General features: G+C 36.0%; 2 protein-coding genes across 7 annotated transcripts in view; both read left to right on the top strand.

Moving 5' to 3' along the window:
• LOC131673570 (protein-tyrosine sulfotransferase) overlaps positions 1-15296 on the top strand; it is a 150698-nt gene extending 135402 nt beyond the window's left edge. For 5 of the 6 annotated variants that reach the window (XM_058951694.1, XM_058951664.1, XM_058951677.1 and 2 more), the window contains 2 exons: positions 13786-13983; positions 14045-15296. In XM_058951694.1, the coding sequence (XP_058807677.1) occupies positions 13786-13983; positions 14045-14141 (295 nt within the window). In that variant the 3' untranslated portion in view covers positions 14142-15296. The remainder of the gene's footprint in view (positions 1-13785; positions 13984-14044) is intronic. The other variant, XM_058951685.1, reaches the window with a different exon arrangement.
• Positions 1-27335, top strand: part of LOC131674647 (uncharacterized) — a 287868-nt gene that overhangs the window by 195896 nt on the left and 64637 nt on the right. The window lies entirely within an intron of this gene.

Raw genomic sequence — 27335 nt, 5'->3', positions numbered from 1 at the left:
TAAAAGATATAAAAAGCAAGAAACAAATCACTCTCAGCAGTTGATCAGTAGTCCGGCAGTCAGTCAATAAGTACCTGTAAGACTCAACTCCGTACACACCGGTCCGACAATTGGTGATCATTTTACTTAATAAACTCGCGACTGTTACAAAGTAATATCGTGCAAGTATTATTCAACAACCTATCCTATTCAATTCAACAAGCAGTTAGAGCCTGCTACATTTATTCAATTCAACAAGCAGTTAGAGCCTGCTACACTCATACAATCCAACAAGCAGTTAGAGCCTGCTACATTTTATCAACAATTAAAAGCTACGATTATCAAGGTAGTACAATTATCAGACATACATTTCCACATACATTTATTATAAGTAAGACATATCCAACCACTAGTCAACATATTAGAACGTCTCATTCATTAGCTATTCGTAGTTGATGTACGAGACGTAACAACAGTATCCGTCACCAGGGGCTGCTACCCCTTCATTGGAGAGTGAACAGAGCATTCATTTGTTACCCTGATCCCCTACCACCCCGAACCCAATTTCCTTAAACTTCGAGCTGGTTACCCTGCCACGCTCTAACCCCGTACTCCTATACCCGAATTTCATCAACCCTTGAGCTGGTTACGCTGCCACGCTGTAACTCCAAACTCTTAACCCCAATTTCCTTAACCCTCGAGATGGTTACCCTGCCACGCTCTAACCCCGAACTCCTACACCCGAATTTCATCAATCCTCGAGCTGGTTACCCTGTCACGCTCTAACCTCGAACTTCTACACCCGAATTTCATCAACCCTCGAGCTGGTTACCCTGCCTTTACCAATTTTCTAGTCCGAAACGCGGTTCTCTGTTATTCATAATCCCAATTTCGACATATTTGTAATATCTCTGAAGAAAAGGACATAGGCGAAATAATTGTAGAAGATAACGTTAAATTTATTTTATTTTTATGTTATATTTACGTTATATTAATTCGTCATTTATCTGATATTGAGATTAAATTTTCTGAATATAAAAAGACGATCCGCGCTCATTATCACTGTACATATTGTAAGCAATAATGATACTCTATATATAAATGCTGTAGACATATTAGTTTCTTGCACTATGCACATTTTATAATTGCTATTTTCTCACAAATCTTGCAGATGGGCTGTTCTGAAATTTCGAAACAATATTCAACAGAATTGTCGAAAGAATCAGGTTTTTTATCCAAGTACCCACTTTTGTATCAAGCATATTTAAATACGCTTTTGAATCTAGGAGAAGATAATTGATTATGTGTGATAGACTGTAATTTTATAATATTATTCTTCTCATGAAAACTGATGTCTGATCCGAATAAAATAATGGCATCAGATATTCTTACAAAGTTTTTCCAAAATCGAAAACCGAATACATCCAGTGGTTGAATTTTGCCTGTCGTACCCTTAGAAATTGTCATCAATCGGAAATTTGTATCTGCTGGTGTCACTTCTCTTACAGTTCGTTCATACTGTCCACTCCATGAGTCTAGTAATAAAACTCCTGTTTTCCCACAGTTAGGAAAAAATACATGTTGCAACCATGTTTGAAGTAATTCACTTGATAGCCTTCCTGATGTACTTGCTCACAAAAATATATTAGGTGCATTGAATAGTTGTTTTTAAACAATGGGTCCAAACTCTCCGTTTGTTTCTTTTAATACCATAAAAAGGGGTGATAGCAATCTACCTTCTGCAGATATTGTCGATTGAATCGTATAACTATACGTAGTCGATGACACTGATTATACTACTGATTCGACTATCTTCTTACCTTTTTCACTCAATGTTCTGCCAGAATGCATTTCTAAATTGAATCCACTTTGATCGGAATTATATATGTTACTTGCACTTTTGGTTGATAATTCTGTTTTTATGAGGTTGATAAAATTTTGACAATCTAACTTTAAACTAGCCTCATTTTCAACAGATACTTTAGTCACATATTTAGTTATTTTACAAGATACAATTTTATGCTTTTTTTTTTTGAATAGTAATATCCAATTGGGTGAAGCTTTAAACCAAGGCATATTTAACTCATACTTTTTTTGTAAAGCTCATCTTTTAAGATCTAAATCATGCACTGTTAACTTCCGATCTAAAGCATCTTTGAGTTGTTGTAAAGTATATTCTGAAACTTTAAACAGATTCTCTCTTTTGGTCCCGCCTGTCAAAATTTTCTGTTTCCATGTTCTCAACTGACGTTCTGACGAAACTTGTTTATATTTACTCGGGACGGAACTTAAAGACAGTTTCTTTTTCTTACCACTTTCTCAGTAATCAACAGCTTTTCTTTTATATCCATCGTCGAGTATCGTATTTGTTACTGTACAAGTAGGTACCTCGGCATATCGACACTATGTATCTTTAAATTGATCGTCAATTACTTCTGGATTAATATTAAAATCATCATCTAGAAAACATAAGTTCTCACTTATCTCACATGCAATACCTGAATTCGTTTCAATGCTTTTTCTCAATATATCTTCAATATAATCGTGTAGCTGCTTCTCTGCATCGTTTAATATAAGTATGCTTCTACAACCGCACTTATGTGGAATGTTTTAGTAATTTTTGAATGACGTTGTGAATTTCAATTGCCATTCTAACACAATTTTGATATTCAAAAACGTAGTTGTAAAGCAAAGTTCTATTACTAATTTATTGAAGTATGCTGATCGAATATATATTCTGTAAGTGAACAAAACATGTTTTGAAGTTGGCACCACACAAACCGATATCAAATCAAGGTGCGCGAGGTTCCTCCACTGTTAGATGTTGGCTTATCACATACGTCAACGATTGTGGTTTCTTATCATGGAAAAAAACAGTTGCAGTTCCAATCTTGCTATTTGAACCACATGAACCGCATTCGATGATTGCGGTTTCCACGTCATGCCACAGTTTGATTTTGTTTTGCCACGCACATACTCGAGTGTGTTTAAGGTGGAAAATAAGAGTAACATTATCTCATGTCAGTATTTTTATATTGGGTAAAACCATCTCACGAAATACGTACATATACTTATTAGTATGGTAAAATTAGTTTGTTTAATGAATTTTTTCGTAATAACATAATAATCGAATTTCCTCAGGGATAGCAGTACTATTTGTTGAACATAATGATTTAAAAATGAAATTCCCCGTAGCTATTTCGAATTTCAAAAATTTGCATGATTTCGTAGTTGCATTTGCTATTTCCTACCTATACATAAATATACGTAATTAATTAAACGTTATCTTCTACAAAAAATGTGCATATATCCTTTTATTTAAAGATACTATAAATATTTCGAAATCGGGATTATGAATAACAGGGAGCTGGGTTCCGGATTTCAGAAAATTGGAATGCAGGAGTTCGGGGTTATAGCGTGGTAGAGTAACCAGCTCGAGGGTTGATACAATTCGGGTGTAGGAGTTCGGAGTTAGAGCGTGGCAGGGTAACCAGCTCGACGGTTGATGAAATTCGGGTGTAGGAGTTCAGGGTTAGAGCGTGGCAGGGTAACCAGCTCGAGAGTTAAGGAAATTGGGGTTAAGAGTTTGGGGTTACAGCGTGGCTGGGTAACCAGCTCGACGGTTGATGAAATTCGGATGTAGGAGTTCGGGGTTAGAGCGTGGCAGGGTGACCAGCTCGAGGTTTAAGGAAATTGGGTTCGTTGTGGTAGGGGATCAGGGTAACAAACTCTGTTCACTCTCCAATAAAGGGGTAGCAGCCCCTGGTGACGGATACTGTATACTTTTGTGTTAGATTTTAAACGGAATTTCATAAACTTCATTTCTTCTGAAAAAGTTTGCAAGAAAATATTTAAAAACATAGCTTTTCTTTCAGGAGACTTAGAGGGTTGCAACCCCTGTAGCTGAAATTTTTTAAAAGAATTTTTTAGTTTGTTTCGTCGAAAATTCTGCATAAAATACGAAAATTTTGCTATAAAATGGTGTTGAGGGGTAACTTTCGGGGGTAGCTTTCACCCTCTAAATATTTATTAGATAAATGTTTATTCGGCAGAACAAAAGTATACATGTGTTTGGCTTTTTTCAGCGTCATAGAACATGAAATAACCATCATAATCTGCGATTAACAACTGCTTATATTGTATTAATAACATTAAGGGGCAGTTCACCCTCAAAATAATAGATAATAGGAAAACCCCGAAACACGTCAATTTTGTTTCATCATATTCTACTAGAATATCATTTTTTAAATTTTTTTAACATAATTTTTTTGATTTTATAAGGTAAAAATACACTAAAAAATACAGTTTTTCCTCTATACAACGTAGGGGTTGCAACCCCCGGGGACCAAATTGATGCTACTTTTTTTATAAGTATCTTGTGTTTTTTTGTTTCATAAAAAAATAGTCATTACAACTAAAGATATTGCTATAGAACTGCTTTTGGGGCTGTTTTTGGGGGACGGGTTTCATCCCTTAGATAGCTTTTTCCGCCGATAAAAAAATACGGGTCTTTTATTTTTTACGAACTATAACATATCTTAATTACAGAAAAATTGGAGGCGGAGGGTTGGGGTGGTTCCCTTGTGAGTGGACAAGTATAAATTCATTGAAATTGTTTCTCGATATTTTAAATTTATTAAATTTTGTATTTTTAGAAGAATATATCATTTTTTCAATCCACTTGTCGACTTTGCAGGTGTGCATGAATACTGAAAGTCGCGAAGGACGTTCGATGTCAAATTTTTTTTTAAATTTCATGCAATCCAAGCCACGCGAAATGTACATCAAATTAGGAAGAATACTTCTGCAAGTATTCAATTTTTTTTTAGATGTTACAAAATAATGTTACAAAAAGATTAGGATTTATTCATGCATTTATTTGTTTATGTTATTTGAATCTGGCGTTTGTGATGGTTGTCTTAAAGAGATTACTGATAAGCTTATTGAGGCGGTTTTGAAGTCTGGCGATATATTGAACGTAAAACTTTAATTTTATCTTTAACTGTTAGAACTTGTTTAATATTTCGAATAATTTCGTTTGGAACGGACCATGGGACCCGTACGAAATTACGTAGAACTTTCGATTAAAATCTTTCCAGAATTTCAATATTCGAGTATGAGGCAGCACCCCATAGTTGAAGTCCAAATTTATTTAAGTACAGTTTCTGTATTTCAGTAATTTGTTTTCAATGGACAGCTCCGATTTTTCTTCGATGAGGCAGTACATTTTTTTCCATTTCAGTTGTAACTGTTTACGTTTTGCAAATATACAAGGTGTCCTAAAAGTAATGATGCACTTAATAAATATTTCAGGTAAAAACTTTCTTAAAAAAAATGTGGAGGTCATTATTTAAGTAACTTTTTATGAAGAAACAAGTGGTGACCTTTAATTTGACCTTGAAGTTGTCCTTCAAGGGCATTTTAAGGTCAACTTTGTTTTTTCAAATGGGAATTCTTATTTTTGACAACGGAAATCAAAAGAGTGAGAAATTTTATGTCCAAAAATGTACTCAGGTCATAGATTAAGGTGATCTCGAACCTTCAGCTGAAGGTTATTAAGTTTTATATATAATTCGCCTCCGATCTGTACGTTTGGCTTAGTCTTCTACAATCAAGAAGCTGATCGACTCACGTAAATCAAGCACCTCGATCGTGAGAGGCAAGGGGACTCACGCTAATCAAGCACCCCAAAGAGCACCAATTTTACTACGTCCACATCGTTGTTTTTGGGTAACGTTAAATTAAAAAAAAAAGATCTCTCAATGACCTTGAAGGTTCAAACTTCACATAGATTGGAGTTAATTCATAGCAGGTTTGAGTGAAATTTCCTAATCTACTGATTTTTGTTGTTGTTACAAATAGCCGTTTTCATTTAAAAATGTTGACCTTTGACCTTGGAAAGACCTTCGACGTTTAATTCAAGGTCAAATCCAAGGTCATCACTGGATACTGTTACTACAAAAATCCCTTTAATCTTTTTAATACCCCTAAGCCAAAAAAGTATAGATCAGAGTCGGTTCATATGTAAAACTTACTAACCTTTAGCTAAAGGTTCAAGGTCACCTTGACCTATGACCTGAGTTCATTTTTGGACATCAAAGGGTCTAGCCAGGTAAGATAGTGAAATCTGCCTTTAAACGGTGAGAGAAACGGAATATACCCTTTCATTCCTCATGTATAGAAACCCCTTTTCCCAAATTTTCAGACCCCTAGACCCCAGGGGGGCCGGCTGAGACGTGACTATACGCTTTTCAGTTTTTAACGATGTCTCGGTCAATTTTGAAGCTAGAAAAAAAACAAAAAAACCAAATTGTAGGATTTTTTGAGCCCCACAAACCTATGTGACTCAAAAAATTTTTAGCGGGAAATTCAAATTTTCACAGCCTTCTGAAAACTTTAAAAATTCGTATTAAAAAAACAAAGACCGACTCACCGCTGAAAGAAATATATCTTACGTATTTTTTGCACAAAAATGCCTGTGATTTTTTTCAGATTTTTAAAAGTGGTGGAACGACCTTGAAAAAAAAAAAATCTCTAAAAAACACCTTTTTTCGACTCTAGCTCCTTATATATCAATTCTATGCTGAAATCGACTACGCCATCGTATTTTACGCAAAAAAATACATCGGAAACATATATATATTTTTTTTCTAGGATTTTTGCATCCCTTCAATAATTCGCCAAGTAAAGTTGATCGGACCGGCTCGTAATGTTTGAAATTATTGTCAGCTTAGAATGTAATTTAAAAAAAAAGTAATATATACTTATACTGTTCCTTTTTACATGAAATACGATGGAGCAATTTGTTCTATCGTTGAACTTACCCAGAAAACATTGGAAGTAAAAAAATTATGTATTTGGCCGCTGACGCTTTGTAGAGAGATTTTACTATGAATCCGTTTGCGTCATCATATTTTTTTTACTATATTTGAAGTTCATGTTTGTGTGTACTCAATAAATAATAAAAGGATGAATAAAGTAGGAACGAATAAATTATTATTCAATAATATAATATTTAAAAAAAATAAAATTAGCTATATAATTATATATAATCTGTGACCACGCTTCGAATGTTAATCATCATCGCTATCTTCTTCGATAGAAGTAACCACATGATCTTGTTCATAAATCCTTGTGAGATGTTCAGCACGTTTAATAATGCAGGATTGAAATCTAGCATACGCTAAATAATAAATAACGGCAGCCACGTAAGAGCAGCAATCGATTGTTCTCATTCCATTAGCACACTCACAGCAAAAACGGACTATACCGGAACAGCTAATAGTATTGGGTTTGTACTGGATGTAGCAGTTATACGTCTTACTTTCGATGTGTCTCGATCTAACTCGTACTTTCAGAAGATCAGCAGATTCTTTGAAGTAACTAACATTTATCTCATTATTCTCGCCCAGCATTTCAGCTAAGTAGGATATGGCTTGTTTGAGTTGATACGTTCCACTGTATAGTTTTAATAAATCCTGCTCCGTCATTTCAGGAAAATCTTGTAAGTCAGCAGACGTCAACTTTTGGAATAAGCTTTTCCTTCGATTATACTTTCCTGAAATCACTTCTGTGGCTAGGCTATTTTCATTGGAATTTCTGTTAAGTATATAATTCAGTACTTCGTCATCTGTAGCAGCTCTTGAGATAAGTCGTTTACCAAATTCATTTATTAAAAAGCAAACTATTCTGCAATAGAGACCAGCTTCGGGTAAGTAACGGTTGTCCAATTGCTGATGAAAGAACTTACTGAACTTACTACTTCTGAGCTACATTACTATGAACAGCTTCCATAACCCATCGAAGCATCGTTACAAGTCGAGATTTATTCGAATCTTCCGCGGATAGTTGTTTAAGATTTCTATCTTTCAACGCTGGCATGAGAACCCTGTACCCATCACTTTCTAATTGCGATACTATGTCACGAAAGCCGCGATCGAGAATAAAAACATCATCCTTTTTGCACATCACCTTCTTCAAATCGCTGTCATTCGCGTTTAAAATTTTTTCCAGAATTTTTGCATCATTTTCTTTAGCATAAAAGGGTCCTAGTACATCTACGATATAACCATCCGTCGTACATATAGTGAACGGCTTGCACAGAGGAACTTCTTTATGCCCTGAAAATGATCTTCGTTGGTATTCGTTATTTGAGCTTTTCTGGTGCTTCCAATAAGTTCCATCGGCAACTAGCCCAAGGTTATCATCACTAACATCATGAAGATTTTGAAGTAGCACTGTCGAATGATTTTTAATCAAATCATCTCTGTCGATGCTTCTCAAACCAAAACGTGAAGGCAATATGTCTCTTTCAAAAGAACTCAAAACAGATTTTGAAAATTCCGAGACTTGTTGATGACGATCAAGGCCAAGGACAGAGCAAATCATTTCATTGGAATTTCCAGTTCTCAATCTAAATAAAAAAACAACGAGTGCCTGCGTAACCGTCCGATTATCAGTATTCCTCAGGGAAACTGCCATTTCGCGCAATTCTATGATTTGTTCCCAATTGAGTCCAGTAAAGGTTTTAATTCTATCTTCAGAGATAGTAAAATCACCGATTCTGTCGTCTAATTCTCTGTCGGATGTTACACTTAGAGCTTTGAATAGCTTGGCTACATCTGCAACTGTTACATTGCTCGAGTGGAATATCGGTTTCAAGTTCAGTAACTCATCATTATAAAACTTTTTCATTATCAAGTGCTTACGACAACAGCGGTTACCCTCTGGGATAAATATCTCTCTTTCAGTAAGGGCCTGCCGCCGAGCTTCGAAAGGAACAACAATAAGTCCTGATTTAAGTGAACATAAGCAACAATAATCATGAGTGGAAACTACTCTTTTCAAAGGTAACTGAATAAATTCTTGTTCAATAACTTCTTTCTTAATTGGGCTATACCTTGGATCAATTTTGCTTTGTTGTGATGACTCAGATGCAGTTGATTCTTGACTGCTGGATTGCGGAGTATTTTCTTTGGCTGGCGCTTCTTCGACTTTTCGTTTTTTTGACTTTGCAAAACGAGCTGCGCCTCCACATTTCTGACAGAAAGTATCTCCAACTACGACTGTCGTAGCAAAATAATCGGACAGCACAATAGCTTCATCCTCTGTATCAACTCTTGTCTTTTTCCTGACCATCTTCTTCTTCGATAAACCGCAGTTCGGACATTTATCATTAACACTTGATGTAGACATGGAATAGTCTGGACCTGGAATAAACGACTTTATCAATTATCCAATTAATGATTAATACACACACCCACACCCACACCCACACCCACACCCACACCCACACCCACACACACACACACACACACATATATATACATATTATGTATTAAGTATTATAATATAGAGTAGATTAAAGGATAAAGAATGAAAAATACATTTGGATCAGCTGGCTCACAGGTTGATATTATTTGTTGATTATCACAGAAGCATTTAGAATGTCAATATATTGAATTTATTTATCAAAGTTACGTCCAAATATTAATTTAGTTCAACATGATGGAGGGCTTCAATTATGATTCTGTTGTGGTCGGTTACTAAATTAGCAGTGTATGTTATGCTAATGATGTACTCGGGTAATCCATGTGATATTGAATAATGAGTGTGATACAGACGGAAAGTCTAAAGAGATCAGTGGGGCAAGTTTTACCAGTGGAAAAATACTTGTTTTTGGTTGTCAAACTTATGTTCCAAGTCCACGGAAAATTCATTTTTTGACCAAACCCATATGGTCTTCAAAAAAAAAAAAAAAAAATGAATAAGCTGGGAATCGAAAACCCAGAAAGAAAGAACGTATACCTCTTCGGCGATAACCACAGGTTTCTATACCTATTAAACCAATACAGTTCTATTTATCTCTCACAAAAATAGACAGAAACATTATCACGCTTATAATTGAATGAAAACAATAATTTCTGCTGCTCTCTATTAAATAAAGAAAATCTTTTATCGATATTCTCAATTGTAAACATAACAACTCTGTCATGTTTAGCTGCAAATCCAACCTAGCCCAATCCAGACTTCATTTGAAATTAAATTGTATTCACAGCAAGAATACATTGATCAAAAATGAAATTATACTCACATTTATTGCAGAACAGTAACAATCAACTAGCTTTCCCCGTAATTAATCACAGACGGGTTCGTTGTAGGAAGGTTTGCTTCGTCTCTGTTTCGCATAAAACAAACGCCGGTTTGTCGGGTTTGTTTGATGTTTACGGTGTTCACGGAACGATTCTGACATTCATAAGGTGACACGAATTCCGACATATTATATGACATGTACATAAAACGATATGTTCAAGTCTTTAAAGGCTCAAAATGTTAAAATTGGGTAGATTTTATTATGAAGAAATTGCGTCATTCTAGTCTACGTAAAAATAAATACATTGGAAACATGAATTACTCTTTTGCAAATGATTTTTATGCCAATCCACATGTACAAGCAAAAGTGTCCCACCTGGCGGCGAGTGATCAAAGGTATGTGGCGAAATATTGAAGGGATGCAAAAATCCTAGAAAAAAAATATATATATACGTTTCCGATGTATTTTTTTGCGTAGAATACGATGGCGTAGTCGATTTCAGCATAGAATTGATATATAAGGAGCTAGAGTCGAAAAAAGGTGTTTTTTAGAGATTTTTATTTTTTTCAAGGTCGTTCCACCACTTTTAAAAATCTGAAAAAAATCACAGGCATTTTTGTGCAAAAAATACGTAAGATATATTTTTTTCAGCGGTGAGTCGGTCTTTGTTTTTTTAATACGAATTTTTAAAGTTTTCAAAAGGCTGTGAAAATTTGAATTTCTTGGCTATTGACAATGTCTTTGGCTATTGCGTTCAGTAGATTTTCTAGTGCGCGAATATTTTCTACATTGTAAATTAAGATTGGTGGAAATTAATTTTTTTGTGTGTGCATTTCGTTATTCACTGTATTCATTTCTTTATTTTGATTTTTCTGTAGAATCTTATATTTGTTAATGGATTGACTTAGCCAGTAATTCGATAATTGGGCTTGCCGCTTCATGTTTTGTATTTGATTTTCTAAACTCGTTCGCTGTTTTTTACTGCTTACCGTTTTTCACTTTTCGTTGTTGTTTTATGGGGATGAAGTGGGCACATTATCTCTTGATTGAGTGGTTATTTTAGCCGTCTCTATTTTTATTATGACGTTATGAGATATATTTAAATACATTAATTAATAGGTGTTAATAATACATATTAACATCTACCGAGAAAGGCACTAGAAGCGCAGCAGCCAGCCAACAATCAATCTCTCTCTCTCTTTCTCTCTCTCTCTCTTTTCTTTGTACGTACCAGCGACCAGGTATGTGTCTTGTGATTACTGCAGGTCATTGCAATGAAGCAGGATTGCCCACTGGCCAACTCAAAAAGCGGTTGCGCACCGGCGGAAGAAACCTATTATATATTTTTGCAGTTAAGTGCAAAATATTGACTCAATTTTGTGGCAACGTATCTGAAAAAAATTAATTGTAGGTCACTACTCAAAATTTTAATAATAAGAAAATATTATTTGGCTTAGAAGAGTGACAATAACATATTGCATAACATTTTATAAATGATTGGAAAAATGTTGCGTGAATAATGATGTCTAGCAAAAATTCTGTATTCAACAATGACAAAAGGTTGTAACAAGATTCAGTTAATGTTTCCAGAACTTGTTATAAAAATGTTCTAGAAATGTTGTACAAAGGCTATCTATTTAGTTACAAAGTTATTTAAAAAAAGCGAACATTTTACACGTTGTGACATTATTTTTGTAACATTTTTTTTGTCTGCTGGAAATGTTTAATATGTTGTGAAACGTATATTGCAGCAACATTTTTTAATCAACTCTTGCTGCTTAGATAGTTTTTAGATAATGTGAATATTTACAAATAATGTAAATATCTGTAAAAACAGTAAATATTACAATGTCAACATATGTAAATAATGTTGATAAGTCTTTGTTAATATAAGGTAAAGTTGAGTCCTTCTATACATGAAATGTTTGATATCATATTTAAAGTATAATTTTCATTATTTATGTACCAAATTCAAAATATTCCATAATTTACTGTTTATTTTATCATGAATAATATAGTTTCGGCATCAAATAATAAAGATAGCATTTAATAACAAATTTTTGACATGTAACATCATTAATAGCATCAATAACATGTAAAATCATTAACAGAAAGCCCACAAGAATCATATCATAGATAACTTTGCTCGTACAATAGAACTAATTTATAAAAAAATATAAATTTGTTGATCTTATCAATGACAAGTTTGGACTTTACGTAAAATCAAAAATTTTACTTCACGTTCTATAATACTTTTAAAACATTATAACTTATTTTCGTACATAGGTGATAAAAAATTGTATATTCTCGAGATATAGAAAATGAAACCTTAGACAAAAGTGTACGTTTCATAAAAATTGCGATTCTAACCTAAAAATCGTTTCGGAAACAATAGATTGAGATCTATTGTTGAAAAATACATGAAAAACAAAACATGTGCCACATGGTGGTGTATATGTGAAGGAAGCTTTAACCTCGGGTAAAAGTGCATTTTTCGTAGAAATTCATGGCACAATCACAATTTTAACCTATAAAACGCAAAAATATTATTCCGATTTCTCGTTGAAAACATATACGATAAAAGTATATGATACATTGAATTTGATATAAAATGTTATCTGTGAAAAACATTTTTTATGAAAAACCTCCAAAAATAATATATACGAGATCTCTCCTAAAAATATCCAACCTACCTCGATTGCTCGGCGCTTGATTTAATGTTCGTCATCCGGGAGGTAGCATCCTTCATAGTAGTCCTCATTTGATTGAATAAGATGCTCATATCGATGTTTCCACTTATTAAAGCACTTTTGAAACTCAGACTTCGGAATCGCCTTTAGTGCATTCATCGCATTAGTTTCAACAATCTCTTTATCGTCGAATTGATATCCCTTAAGCGGCATTTTAATTCAAGGAAACAGCCAAAAATCGCAGAGAGCTTTATCGCGATTGTATGGAAGCTTGTTGAACTGCGCAACACTATGTTTCAATAAATACTGCTGCACAGGGATTGATACGTGCGCTGGAGCATTGTCGTGATCAGTGAGAAATCAGTCACCAGTTTTCTGAAGTTTCGGTCGTTTTCTCCTGATTACATCATGCAATCTTTTCAAAACTTCAACGTAGTACTCTTTATTGATTGTCTGGTCTGTAGAAGCATATTCTTGGTGCACAACGTTCTTATAATATAATCGAGAAAAACAGACCAGAACGAGGTTCACTTTCAACAGATGTACGGCCACTTTTGCACACAAAATTTTATGCATATTCGCTGTTCAGTTCGTTTTCGCATTTTTAGCTATAAACTAATTGCGACGAATTAAAAAAAGTCATTGTAAACAAATACACGTTACGCGGGAACTAAGGTGTTTCATAGATATCTTGGGCTCTCGACGAGAAGGTTAGAAGTTGCTGTTGACGTTCATACTCTTCAGAGATCGCCTGTGTCTCTCCGCGCGAAGATATGAAGGTATGAACGTAGATCGGATACTTTTGGGAGAGACCTCGTATAGAAGATGAATGAAAGAATTTTTCGACAGATTTGGATTCGTCGTTTCATAATATATTGGAATTCTGTGTCCTGAGTTGATTTTAATTTGAACCTAATTTAATCAAAATTTTTAACAGTTTTTTTTGCCGTTGTAGATAACTTGTGATGGCTTTTAACCCAATCGACGTAAAGTGAGCTAAGCGTTTGCCTGATGATTTTGCAGGGTGGAGCGTTCCTCGGACCAGGTGATCAAGCCAGTCAATTTAGAAGCGCTGACGAAGTGGGTCGGTAATATACCAGAGGACGTAATCCACGACATGGCCGAAATCGCACCCATGCTCTCAGTCCTTGATTACGACCCTTACGCCAATCCTCCCAATTATGGCGCCCCTGATAAGGTCGTCAGCGATAACACCAGGAAGTCCGTTTTTTTCCCTCTGTTTCTAAGTTATCCCTCACTTATCGCGTTTTACTATGCGTAGGGTGCTGACCAATGGCCGAGTCTGGAACAACATGGCGCACGAGCTGGCATTAGAGAAAACATCAACCCAGACGAGCGTCAATAAAACTAATGCGTGACCGTCAGAACATGACAGCTGGATAACGCTCATGCAACCTCCTTCGTTTCGGCCTGTCAAACTTATCTAGCCTACATTTAGGTTATTTCTATAGCTTTTTCAAGTCAGTCTTCAACGGTCCTGTCTTGACCGTTGCTCATCAAAGCTAGCTTTATTCCATTAGTTTGCCAGTGTACGCATATGTGAAAATGGATTACATTCAATTCGACATATACCTGTCGAAGACATCAATGCAAACTACACATAATATTAAATTTAATTTTTAAAAGAGATCAGTATTAGCGACTAGTATTATCTCTAGTCGACTATTAAACTTTTATTCAACTGACGTTCGAATTCTCAAGATTTATGATTTTTGTCTTTGTTAAATAAAATTTCAGAATACAGTTTTTGCGACAATGCTGTTACGTTCTATAATACTTGTTAAATGTATAGCTAGGTTATAACAATTGATAAAATCCGCGCCAGTTCTCGAATCTTATGCGACTTATTTCTAGCATGAAACTGCGCTTGGTCATCTTATGTCATATATTTGTGACATAGAACAACACTTTAAGGGAGATTGCAGATAATCTATCTATATTTCCCACTTTATACACTACGAAAATCTACTCTCTACAGATAACATACTTGCTAAAGGATTTGACTGACCACACTTTTTCATCACATGCGAAACGGTAACTAAAAAAATGATATTGTATCGAACTAACAATAAGCTTTTAGATTTCAATACACTCTCAATATGAGATAAGATGTTAAAAAATATTAATAAAATAAAACTAAATATGTGGTCATAGTTTATTAAAAAGAAGTCCTTCTATTTATTCTAAAAAATGAGATCTGCCAGATTGACATATAGCTCACTTATTCTGGTACATAATGGGTAAAATAGTTTTAGATGAAAGGTTGTACAATTGCTTATGATTGTTTATTTGTCAAGGATTACGGTCGCGAATCATAGAAGAGTAGGCACAAAATAGCTACGACAGCATACACTTTATTCAACAAGATGTCAAACCGAACCTCCCTCAAAAGTATTTAATTTTTATCTTGATTCTTATGCCTCATATTAATGTTCCTGTATGGCGAATAGAAACTCTAGATTACCATTTCTCACTCTAAAATTGTCGTTACAACTGATTCTTTATTAATAAAGTTATTCGTGTTATAAAATTTATAAATTGTCGTGTCATCATGTTTCTGGCCTAGTATTTTCCTGACATTTCCTTTCACTTTCGTCGTCTTCTCTCTAATTATATCTTTCTTTTATTTTACGATATTACTACAAAACTTATTGACGAAATTGAAAATTAGAAAATTGAATATACATTGAATATATCTCTGATATGATATAAGATATAGCCGACGATATTATTTATTGGTAGCAGCTACATTGATACTCTTGATTTGAAAATTTTATCGATATGAACTTTCAAGTTTTTATCATCCCAAGTTCTGTGTTGAAAAATCATCATTCAAAAGTTTGGAAAAAAAGATCACAAATGTTTTTAATGTTCTAAAAACATTGTAGTTTTCTATAATCATATTTTTCACGATGTAAATAACATACTTTGGTATAGATTATACATGGCTGTAATTAGTACATATTAAGTGTCAATTCGCGGGAGGCGAATTTTCCCGTATTTAGGTCTTTCTAACAGCCCAGCGGCCTTTGACTCGGGCGACTCTCAGACTATCGGGTACTCCGGCCCGTTCGCGCGTCAATAATTATTTTACTCGCGTTCGGATCCCGAGTTTCATTTTCTCAATTATAAGCTAATTAATTAGTCGTTTAACTACAACCGGGAAACATATGGATAAACTCTCGTATCTGTATTTATAATTTTATTTTAATTACACAGTCCTACAAAAATACCTTAATTTTTTGCACAAGAAAACCATATATGTTTTCCCAAAGAATTTTTGGCGCTGAAAGCAAATCCGGCCTCAGAATTGCTCCAGCACGTCAGGATTTTGAGATATCTTAATCTAAAAGTGTGAAAGTAGCGATTTTTACCTATATTTGAGGTTATGTAGCACCACGACATTATCTACACGTAAAAAACTACAAACGACATATTAAAGATATTATATTAAAGAAGCAGTCTAGTCCTTTTAAATGCCATTGAGTTTGCTCAGTTTGCTTATTTTTTCTTTGAGATATTAAATTTCAAAGTTTTTTCATTTCATGAATATTGTACCTTTCAGAACATATAGCTTTGAACGTTTCGACGTCGAATTTTGTGTCAAGCGTCTTCAATCAATTATTGTTCTACAACAAAATTAAGATATATACCATGGATAGGCTAACCCAACTTCAACCTAAATTACGTCATCCCCACGAACCTCTACAGCCCTTATAAACCACCCCTACCTGAGGAGGGGTATATCAGAGACAATGTCAATGAGATATTCATTTTTTTACAGAAAAGCAGTTGATTAAACTCGCTCTACCAAGGGTTAGGTGGGTTAGTTTGCTTGGGGGTTGGTAGAGGGGGTTTCTGAGGATGGTAGGGTTTTTTGAGGATAGAGTACATCAAGGAGACAAAAGGTAAGCCTATCTGGTTGAGATTTTACGTTCCTCATAGAAAAGCAATTGATTAAACTCGTTCTAACCAGCGTTAGGTAGGTTAGCCTGCTTAAGGGTTGGTAGGGCGGTTTATAAAGGTTGTAAGGGTATCTGGAGATATAGTACGTCAAGGAGAAAACAGATAAGCCTATCTGTGGTTGAAATCTTAGGTTCCTGATAGAAAAGCAGTCGATTAAACTCGCTCTACCCAGATTTATCGTAGGTAGGTTAGCCTGTTTGAGGGTTGGCAGGGGTGGTTTTTAAGGGTTGTAAGGATTTGTGGGAATGATATAATTTAGGTTAAAGCTAGGTTAGCCTGTCTATGGTATATATCTTAATTTTCTTGCAGAACAGTAGTTGATTGAAGTCGTTTGACATAAAATTCGACGTCGAATCTTTCAAAGCTGTACGAGTATGTTCGGAGAGGTACAATATTTATGAAATCGAAAAACTTTAAAATACAATATCTCAAAGAAAAAATAAGCTATTTGAGCAAACTCAACGGCATTTGAAAGCACTAGGCTGCTACTTTAAGATGTCGTTTATAGTTTTTTGTGTATAGAGAATGTCGTAGTACTACATAACCTCAAATATAGGCACAAATCGCTATTTTCGCACTTTTAGGTTAGGATATCTCAAAATCCTGACGTGTTGGAGAAATTCTGAGGCCGGATTCGGTTTCAGCGCCAAAAATTCTTCGGGGAACCATGTATGGTTTGCTTGTGCAAAAATCTTGTCGGATTATGTTATTATTACAGTAAAAAAAAATAAAGTAACCTAGTGCAGACAGATATATATATATATATATATATATATATATATATATATATATATATATATATATAATTAGATGCGTACGTTTCGCCACGTGTAGTCTATTATTTTTTATACATTAATATAAGTGGTAATCACTTTTAGTAATTTGGTCATTTAGAAATTTTTTATCAATTTGGAATTAAGGTCTTCTTTCGGTTTTCCCTTTTTTTATGGTTTTATCGGTCCAATATTAATTCCTCCTTTTATTAGATTTTCTGTAGGTTCAGATAATTGCTTTCAGCACTCTTCTAATATATTTTTTTTATAAATCAATCTTCGATAAATTTTACATTTTGATACTTATTAACACAAATTTCATTTAAAATAATTTTCAATAGATTTAACTCTAATATTCTAACAAATGAATATTTTAATATAACTAGAATTTTGACTCAAACAGACTCTTACAGAGATTAATGATTCCAATAATTATAGTAGCGAAAGATTCGCAGCCTACTTATTCAGGCGCTTGCTACTAACTGAATTCCGGCGCATCGCTCTCACCGTTTGTCTATATATCTTTATTTCCCTCTCTCATTCCTTACAATCTATCTCTCTCTGGTGTATGCGTTTCTAATTGTTTCATATCATTTAGCCTAAGACGCTGAGTGCATGCTGCAACATACTGCAGCAGCATGCTCATCGTCTCCCACTCTTTCCCGCCAAGGCGCACACACGAATAGGACTCCCGAAAGCGAGATTCCCATCAAACATACAATTACAAAGAAAATAAAATGGTCCATCACGTAACATCTCTCTCCCCTTAGAATCGTTGCTGTCCTCGGTAACGTTTAGAAAAGGTCCAATCAGGGTAGTATAGAAAGAGAACAGAAAGCAATATATATGGTCCACTTTATTTATTTATATAAACAAAAAAAAACGGAGAGAGAGAGAGAAAAAAAGTTTATGGTCCTGGCCTTGCTCTTGATCTGCGTAACACAAGTTGCCGGGTATCTTGTCCAGCCGTTAAATCTAGTGCTTCTAGGTCTTGTAAACAGGAAGTTTGATCTTGTAGTAAATTGTGGTCCTGAGGTTTGGTCGAAGGATTTTGCAAAAATAGCGTTAACCGCTTTGTCATCAAAAGGGGACCCGTTGTAATCATAGATTACATTCTTTTAAATGATGGTCCCAATCAGAAAGATATAAACCTCTTCCACAGAACCAATGGGTCCTTAGCACTTTTCGATTTTGATATCGACAAATGATTTTGTGTGCCTCCAGCTCGGTTTTAGTTACATAATGTTTGCAGGTACTGTGGTAAGTATATATAGACATATTTCGAAGCTTTGCTGCTACATGGTGAGGTGGTGAATGTTTCGCCTTGTAACGTTTGTCCAGCTTCGACAATGCTGAGATGACACTCCAACTATATATATATTTGATCACCCTCATAGGTCCACAAGAGCCTTGCCATATTTTTATGTAATCTATTGGTCCAAATTGTGCGAAATCATCATGGACCCACTGCTCCGGCCATGGTTTTCGTTGTTCGTCGTGGTGTGGTACGAGGAAATGTAGGCATCGGTCGGCGTCATCTTCTCTTGTGTGGATTGATGTATTTTGATATGTCAATTCTACGGGGTCCATTTTCTCCTCCTCTTCGTCCTTCGTAGAAAGGTCGTTTGCGCTACGAGGAGACCAATCTCCTACGGTGTACGGGAAGAATTTGGTCCAGTAAAATATGGTCCAGTTAGTAGCATGGTCGAGAGAAAGAAAGGTATATAGGTTTAAAGCTAGACATAGACGAAAGTGAAGAAATAGGTCAAAGATTAGTAAGTAAAACAATAAAATCAAAATTATAGGAATACGATTAAAAAGGTTCAATAATTTTTATCCTATAACTTATAAACTATACAGCTGATTCTAAATATCTTATATCTTCAGGGTCGATTCCTGCTATCACATCTTCTTCTACTAGGTCAACTCGTCATGTTTTTCGTAAGGTCGCCCGTGGATTAGGAATGGGGTCCAATAATGTAATTTCCAAGGGCGTAACAAGGTCCGTAGAAGCATCTTTGTCTATTTTCATGCCAGGTCGGTTAGTTTTGGTCGAATTCGTATTATTTACTTTCCTTACGTCTGACTTAGGGTATTGCCTTTTCATTTTTCCTTCCCTGAGTTTATTCTGGTGTTGCCACCTGCAGGTAGTATCATGGTCCTCGTAGATTGATGCATCTATCCATTTGTTGTAAAGCCAATGATGTCTTGTTTCCTTACTTTGGTCCCATCTTCTTTTCCGTATCTCAGCATACCTAACGCCGTAGATAGGATTGCATTCCTTTAAGGCTGTTGCTGCGTCAGCAGCTTTGTAATACTGAGCATATCCTATAGCAAGGGCTTCTTTGTTGTCTCGCACCACTTTATGATACAATAAAGGTCCGAATTGTACGAAGTGTTGGAAAAAAGACATTCCCTATAATTCCCTATAATTTTCTTCGATCGTTCAGGGAAGTCGACAAAATTATCGGGTTTTCTTCGTGGGTCTTGAATTGTTTGTTCTTAATGTTTTTGGTTTCTCAATACGGGTACGGTCTATCGTATTCATGTTCCAATTTTTTATCTTCCTTGCTTCAATTGCATGTTTAATCTTAGTAAATTTACAGAGAATAATTCTTGTACTATTATTTGTGGGTCCGATATTTTCTAATCGTGTTAAAAGTTCGCTCAGCGACTTATGTCTTAAATATCGTCTCTTGATGCATGTTGAATCTATGATCAAATGTTCGGATAAGTCACTCATGATAGTATTGAATACTGAAGCAAATGATCAATAAATTGTGATCAATAAATGTTGTGATTTTCTTATGATTTCGTATCATTTCTGTCTTTACCATAATATCGTTTAATGTCTTTTCTTGGCTGGTCCAGGTTTCAGTTTGTGGGGTCCATTCTTCTAATTTAATATCTGTTTCAGATAAACAGGTTAATGCCGGGTAGAGATTTGTTAGATTGAGGGTCAAGTTTGGTTGGTATAGGTAAACATTCGTATTATCTTTGCTCGTTCCCGTAAACAAAGTTGCCCCTTAGTATATCCGATGCACCCCGGGGCAATTCTCAGTATTCCTACCCCTTATATTTAGTTTTTTTGGTCCATTCGATTTCGGCAAACGATTCGAACTATATCTGGTCGGTAAGCTGAGAATATCCATGAACATCCATTGATATATAATTCCAATTAGTTATTCGTTGTATTTTTAGTACTATGTCACAATGGTATAATTCATGACTGGATGGCTGTAATAGCATTCCTAATTCACAGCTTCTATTTAAATTAGTATCTAAGACAGGTCCTCCTACCAGACAAATAAAAGTATAGTGTGTTCGCATACAACTTTGTAATGAGTGGTGATCCGTCTGTATACGAGGGTGATGCGATAAGTACTTAGCCTCACCGCCCGATGGCACTACTCTCGCAAAAGAAATATTTTATCACGTAGTACAATCTTCTCGATGGTTGCTGTCAAGATTTCAGCCAGATCGGAGTTGTAGTTTATTTTTGAGAGCGTGTGAAAGCAAGTGTGTCCGTTGATTTTTGAAAAATAGAAAAAGAGCAGTATCGGTCGGTGATTCGATTCTTGTTTTTGGAAGGGAAATCGCGCAGCGAAATCAAAAAGCGCTTGGATGCTGTGTACGGTGACTCTTCTCCTTCGATGGCGACCGTCAAAAATTGGTTTAACGAGTTTCAACGTGGTCGCACGTCGATTTTTGAAGAGCCACGTCCAGGTGCTCCGAAAACGGCTACTACGGAGGATAACGTGACAAAAATTCACGATCTCGTATTGGCAGATCGACGATTGAAGGTGCGCGAGATAGCTAAGATCGTAGGCATCTCAAAAGACCGCGTGGGTCATGTCCTGCATGAAATTTTGGGCATGAGAAAGCTGTCGGCGCGATGGGTGCCGCGTTTGCTCACTCCGGACAACAAGCGCAACCGTGAGACAAACTTCAGAGCAATGTCTGACGCTAATTAAGCGCAATCCGAAGGAGTTTCTGCGTCGTTTCGTGACAGTCGACGAAACATGGATCCACTGGTATACACCAGAGACCAAGGAACAGTCGAAATAGTGGACTTTACCCGGCGAAAGTGCTCCGAAGAAGGTGAAGACTGCCCCATCGGCCAGAAAGGTGATGGCTACCGGTTTCTGGGATTCACAAGGTGTGATCTACATCGACTACCTGGAGAGGGAAAAAATGGTCACGGGGCTGTACTATGCCGAATTATTGGGCCGATTCGACGTCGAATTGCAGAAAAAACGGCCCCATTTGGCGAAGAAAAAAGTGCTCTTCCACCATGACAACGCACCGGCTCACACCTCCGCCGTCGCCTTGGCCAAATTGGTCCTATTAGGCTACGAACTGCTGCCCCATCCACCGTATTCTCCAGATTTAGCCCCGTACGACTTCTTTTTGTTTCCAAACTTGAAAAAGTCACTCACCGGGCAGAAATTTGAGTCGAATGAGGAGGTAATCGCTGCCACGGAAGCCTACTTTTCAGACCTCGAGGAAACGTATTTTTCAGACGGGTTAAAGAAGTTGGAGCATCGCTGGGCCAAGTGTATCGAACTAAAAGGAGACTATATTGAAAAATAAAATGCCACTTTTCCAAAATTTTCGTTTTTCTTTTGTAGACTAAGTACTTATCGGACCACCCTCGTATACTGTTTTGGATCCAAACTTAATGCCAAGTACGGGTATCTGTATCTAATATATGCTGATTTTTCAGCTCGGTAATTGTGGTATCAATACTGAGTGCAGATGGTATAGATTATAGTCATTTCTGTCAATTAGAGGTAAATGAATGACAATGTACGTCTTCCCTTCTCGTTGGAGTGCATCAATGCTGGAAATTTTAATAATTTCCTCGATTCTGAGGTGTTTAGTTGGAATTGGTAAATCAAGGTCTGTTACCATAAATTTTATATCATTCGCTATTTGATGCAACATATTTGTAAATTTTGTCCCCGTGAACGTCCATCATTTTATAAAGTTTATCCATTCCTATGGTGATTATATGGGTCCTATCATTGAAAAATTTAATGATATTCTTTTGGTCTGCATACAATTGATTTATATTGGCTTCTATTTTATCAGTCTCGTCAATAGTCACTAATCCAAATAAACTATGACTTAGCCTTCCTATGCCTTCTAAAGGTACCAATCTCTTTGGCCTGATATTTTTAGGTCCTTGAACATCGGGGGGTTGAATATGTCCCATGTTCTCAATAGCTACTTTAATATTCGTTTGTATTTCTTCAAGAGCGATTGTCTTCAGGTCAATATGATCCTTGCCAATTATAATACTGCAAGTTTCCTCATTGAGATGCCCAGTACAATTTCGTAGTAGCAAGCGTAGGTCAATTATAGTAGTGGTCTTTGCCAGGAATAACTTGGTGTCGATGGATATGTATACTTTCCAATCTGCCCTCTTTATTCTCATTGGATCTATTCTTTCGTAGTATATTCCTGGATTGCTGTCTATCTTTTCTATAGAATAAGCTTTTGGGTCCATAATAGACAGGGCGAATACGGAGAGAAAAGAAAGTAAGATCAGGACATATTAAATGAAAAGAAGAATAGTACCTGAAAGAACAAAACAAAGTAAACAGTATAGGTGAAGAATGTACAATAGATAAAATATGTGAATAATTGAATTTATACAGTTACGCCTGAAGCTTAAGTTTATCTGTATGTTTGCGTATTATGAAGACCTCGTGGTCCAATTTAGCGCACTAAACTTAATTTGGTTCACGGCTGATCCGTTATCAACCATAAACACGGTTCACTTTTTGCAGGTCTCTAGTATACGAAACCTTACTCTCGTTGGCGCATAGATTTGATTATTTCCTGCGCCAAGTCCCCAATTCGAGGCAACTGCAATGACTGCATAATGATGATAAGGCTTGCGGATTTCTTAGGATCGTCATTATTATTGCCAGAGGTACTCCTGGTTTCTCGGTCGTCGATACTTCCTGAATTTCGGTCAACATCGTCTTCGCATTCAGTTGCTAATGTTGGATCTTGTCTTGATTCTGGCAGCACATCTGACAAGGGCCCGCTCCATTTGATGCTGAACGAGCCCTATCGGTGTTTAAATTACCCATATTATTCTATTACTGGTATTTTGGATTGGGTCTAAGCCCGCCTTTTTTCTGCTGGTCGTAGGCTATTGTTCCATAGCGTTTTCCAGAGGGATGGTGATACGAGTCCGTATCGGGGTTATATAACCGCCCTACATGCGGTCTATTGTCTTGATAATTTTTATAACGTTTCCAGTTCCTATTTTGGTATTGCCTCTGCCCTTGAGATCGATTCTGCTGTTGTCCTTGGTTATTCTGGTTATTTGTATACGGTTGCTGTCCGTTATTTCTCTGTACAAACAATTGTTGGATTTCTGCGGGTAATTCATCCCACTTATCTTCATATTGTTCTTCTTGGTTATTTTGTTGATCTTGTACAAAGTTGACATTGAGACTGCGCAATAAATTTGTCCATTTATTAGGATTCGACTCGCTATGCCTTGCCCTTAATTTATTTCTCGTTTCTATACGTAATGCTTCCTTATAGCCATCCTCCAGGGTTTTGGGCTGTTTAATATCTACTAGATCTCCAATTTCCTTTGGCAGTCCATCTATGGAAGTTTTAATGGTCGATTTGCGCATTGGAGTCATCATTGTCTCGGTGTAGTCTTCTTCGTGTAGTATTCTTTCAGCGTATTCTGTGCACAGTTCAACAGAATGTTAATCCTGTCATGAAAGACCAACAGTGTCCCCATGCTTCATACGCAGACTATGAATTTTGGAATCGTAGTATGCAAAGTCTTTGTAAGGTACAAACCACTCCTTCAAAATTCTGATTAAATCATTGACTGCTTTAATAAATTTTCCATAAATGCAATCGCATGCGGGTCCTCGTAATTTAGCAATTATTAAACGAACAAAATTCTGTTCCTGTCCGTTTGATATAAATGCCCTTCCGTTACGAATATCCTGGATGAAGTCCTTAAGCAGCACATTTTTTCCATCAAATTCTGTAATTCCTTGTACTATATTTTGTCTATATATCTTTATTTCCCTCTCTCATTCCTTACAATCTATCTCTATCTGGTGTATGCGTTTCTAATTGTTTCATATCATTTAGCCTAAGACGCTGAGTGCATACTGTAGCATACTGCAGCAGCATGCTCATCGTCTCCCACTCATTCCCGCCAAAGCGCGCACACGAGTGGGACTCCCGAAAGTGAGATTCCAATCAAACATACAATTACAAAGAAAATAAAATGGTCCGTCACGTAACATCGCTCTCTAGAATCGTTGCCGTCCTTGGTAATGTTTAGGACGGGTCCAATCAGGGTAGTATAGGAAGAGAACAGAAAGCAATATATATGGTTCACTTTATTTATGTATATAAACAAAAAAAGACAGAGAGAGAGAGAGAGAGAACTTAAATGAGAGGCGAAGAAATACGACTGATTACAGCGCTCGATGTAGCGGCTATTGGTTCATGCCAGACTTTTATCGAATACTTGCTTGGCATCTAAAAGTAACATGGAGGTATGTTACCTTTTGTTTCTATTATTAGCTACGAATTCTGTAACCCAGAGGAGTTGGTGGCAGGTACCGTGTTAATGACGAAAACCGTATTGGAATTCAGAGAAAATATTCTTATCAGTTATAAATTTATTAAGGCGGGTGAGGAAGATGCTTTCAGCCACTTTGCAAAGGAGATTGATAGGATGGTAGCTAGAAGCAAAGTTTAAGGGTTTGCCGGCTTTGGTAGAAGTGTAGTCACATTATTGCGTTTACAATATTGCAAAGGGCTTTGATAGATTCGGATATTTCTCTGGGGATAGTTGATGGGAAGTCGGTATCACTGGGGAGGAAGGCGCGAACAATGTCCGTAACGTCTTTGTGGAAGTCTTCGTGAATCTCTCGTGTGGAGAAGGGGAAGCATTGGCTTTGTAGAGATTCGGCAATGATTTTGGCTTTGTCTTTGGCTACCGAATAGTAGGAGCCTTTTGACAGGAGAGGAGATGCGTGTTGTTTCCGATTCTTAAGGGCTTTAATGACTTTCTAGCAACTTTTAGACTTTTGTTCCGCTTCCGATATGTAATTAAAAATTTGAAGTCACGAAGGATATCTAGGGCATCCCTCTCGTTTGAGGGAGTTTAGAGTGTGGCAGACTGTAGGATCACCTAAGCGTTGTAAGCGTCTACACGTTAGGTTCTTTTTCTTGATAAGGGAGTGTATACTAGCTGAGAGGGCGCCTTTCCTGGAAGGGAAAAGGGGTGTGTGTATGCTAGCAATAGAGATATTGTCTCGGATTTCGTTGGTTATAGCCGTTAAGGCTGCTTCTAGGTCGGGTCTAGAATTGATGGTCTGACATTTGAAATTGGAGTTTTCTAAGTGGTATTGGAGGGATAGCCAGTCGATTTTGAAAAAGGAGATGGGGTTCATAATTTTATATCCCTGGACTTCTAGTATGACTGGGACGTGACCCGAACTTGGAGTCGAAGAGGAGGACAATTTCGTCTGTTATTGGTGTCAAGTGGTGAATAGCAGGTAATGATACTAACTAAAATTACTGATGGCTTTAACTAAGACCGATGATATGGCTACCATGTGGCACTCGAAGCCACAAGTTATTATTCCAATATTGTCCTGATAGTTACATACAGAATCTGTTGTATTAAAGCAAAATTTAACAAGATTCTGAAATTCTGGTTGTTTGTCTGTTAAGTATCCACTTTTGAATCATGAATATTTAAAAGTATTATGGAATCTTGGAAATGATAACAGATTATGCACGAAAGATTGCATTTTAGTGATATTATTTCTTTCTGTAAACTGACATCATAATAATTATATCTGATAATTTTCTTACGAAGATTTTCCTGAAGCGAAATACGTAAACATCTAGGGGCTGAATTTTACAAGTCCTACCCAGTGGTACCGTCATTAGTTTTAAATTCACCTAGTTCACCTCTTTTGGTACAACTTCTTGTACAGTACTTTGGCATTAAAGACTCCAGGAGTCCAAAAGTAGCATAAATCAATTTTTAGTATTTTTCAGAAATCCTTTTCTCACCTACGTCTGAATCTTTCCAGATTTCGAAGCTCGTATTATTATATTTTCTGTAGTAAATAGGGTTATTGGAAGTTACAAATGTCCACTTGCCTCTTTCAAAATTACAACCCAAGGCGAAAGCAACTTACCCTCTGCTGATATAGCAGACTTAATAGCATAGCTGTGTTGGTGATGATAGTGATTGTGTTATATTTTTCTTAATAAGTCAATGTTCTACTAGTGTGAATTTTCATATTAAATCCACTTTGATCAGAATTAAATACATTTTCTGCATCATATTTTGTAAGAACCTGTCTGACTTCAGTTCTAGAAGATTCACATTTATCTTCTATTTCATTAGGTTTCATCAATGAAGCTTTTCGAACAAATTTAGTAATTTTTCGAGATATGATATTGTGATTTTTTTTTAATTCCTGAACCCTCCAATGTAATGCTTTGCATGAAGGCATATCTATTTCATCTTTCTTTTGTAAAGCCTTTCTTATCAAATCAATATCATGAATAGTCAATTTTGATACAATGGTTTCTATTAGATTATTTAGAACGTGTTCCGAAATTTTAAGTAATTATTCGTATTTGTTATCCCCCGCTTCAATTTACTGTTTCCATCGTCACAATTATTTCTCGCTACTTACTAGTTGATAACTGTTCCGTACAGTATTTAATGAATGAGGCTTGCTTCTTCCATTCAACCAGTACTTAACTGTTTTTTCTCTATTTTTAAAG

The sequence above is a fragment of the Phymastichus coffea genome, unplaced genomic scaffold, assembly GCF_024137745.1.
Source record: "Phymastichus coffea isolate CEN01 unplaced genomic scaffold, Cenicafe_Pcof_1.1 PCOF00014, whole genome shotgun sequence".
Taxonomy (NCBI): Eukaryota; Metazoa; Arthropoda; class Insecta; order Hymenoptera; family Eulophidae; genus Phymastichus; species Phymastichus coffea.
Note: the sequence above shows the minus strand (reverse complement) of the source record. Positions and strands in the feature narration are given on the sequence as shown.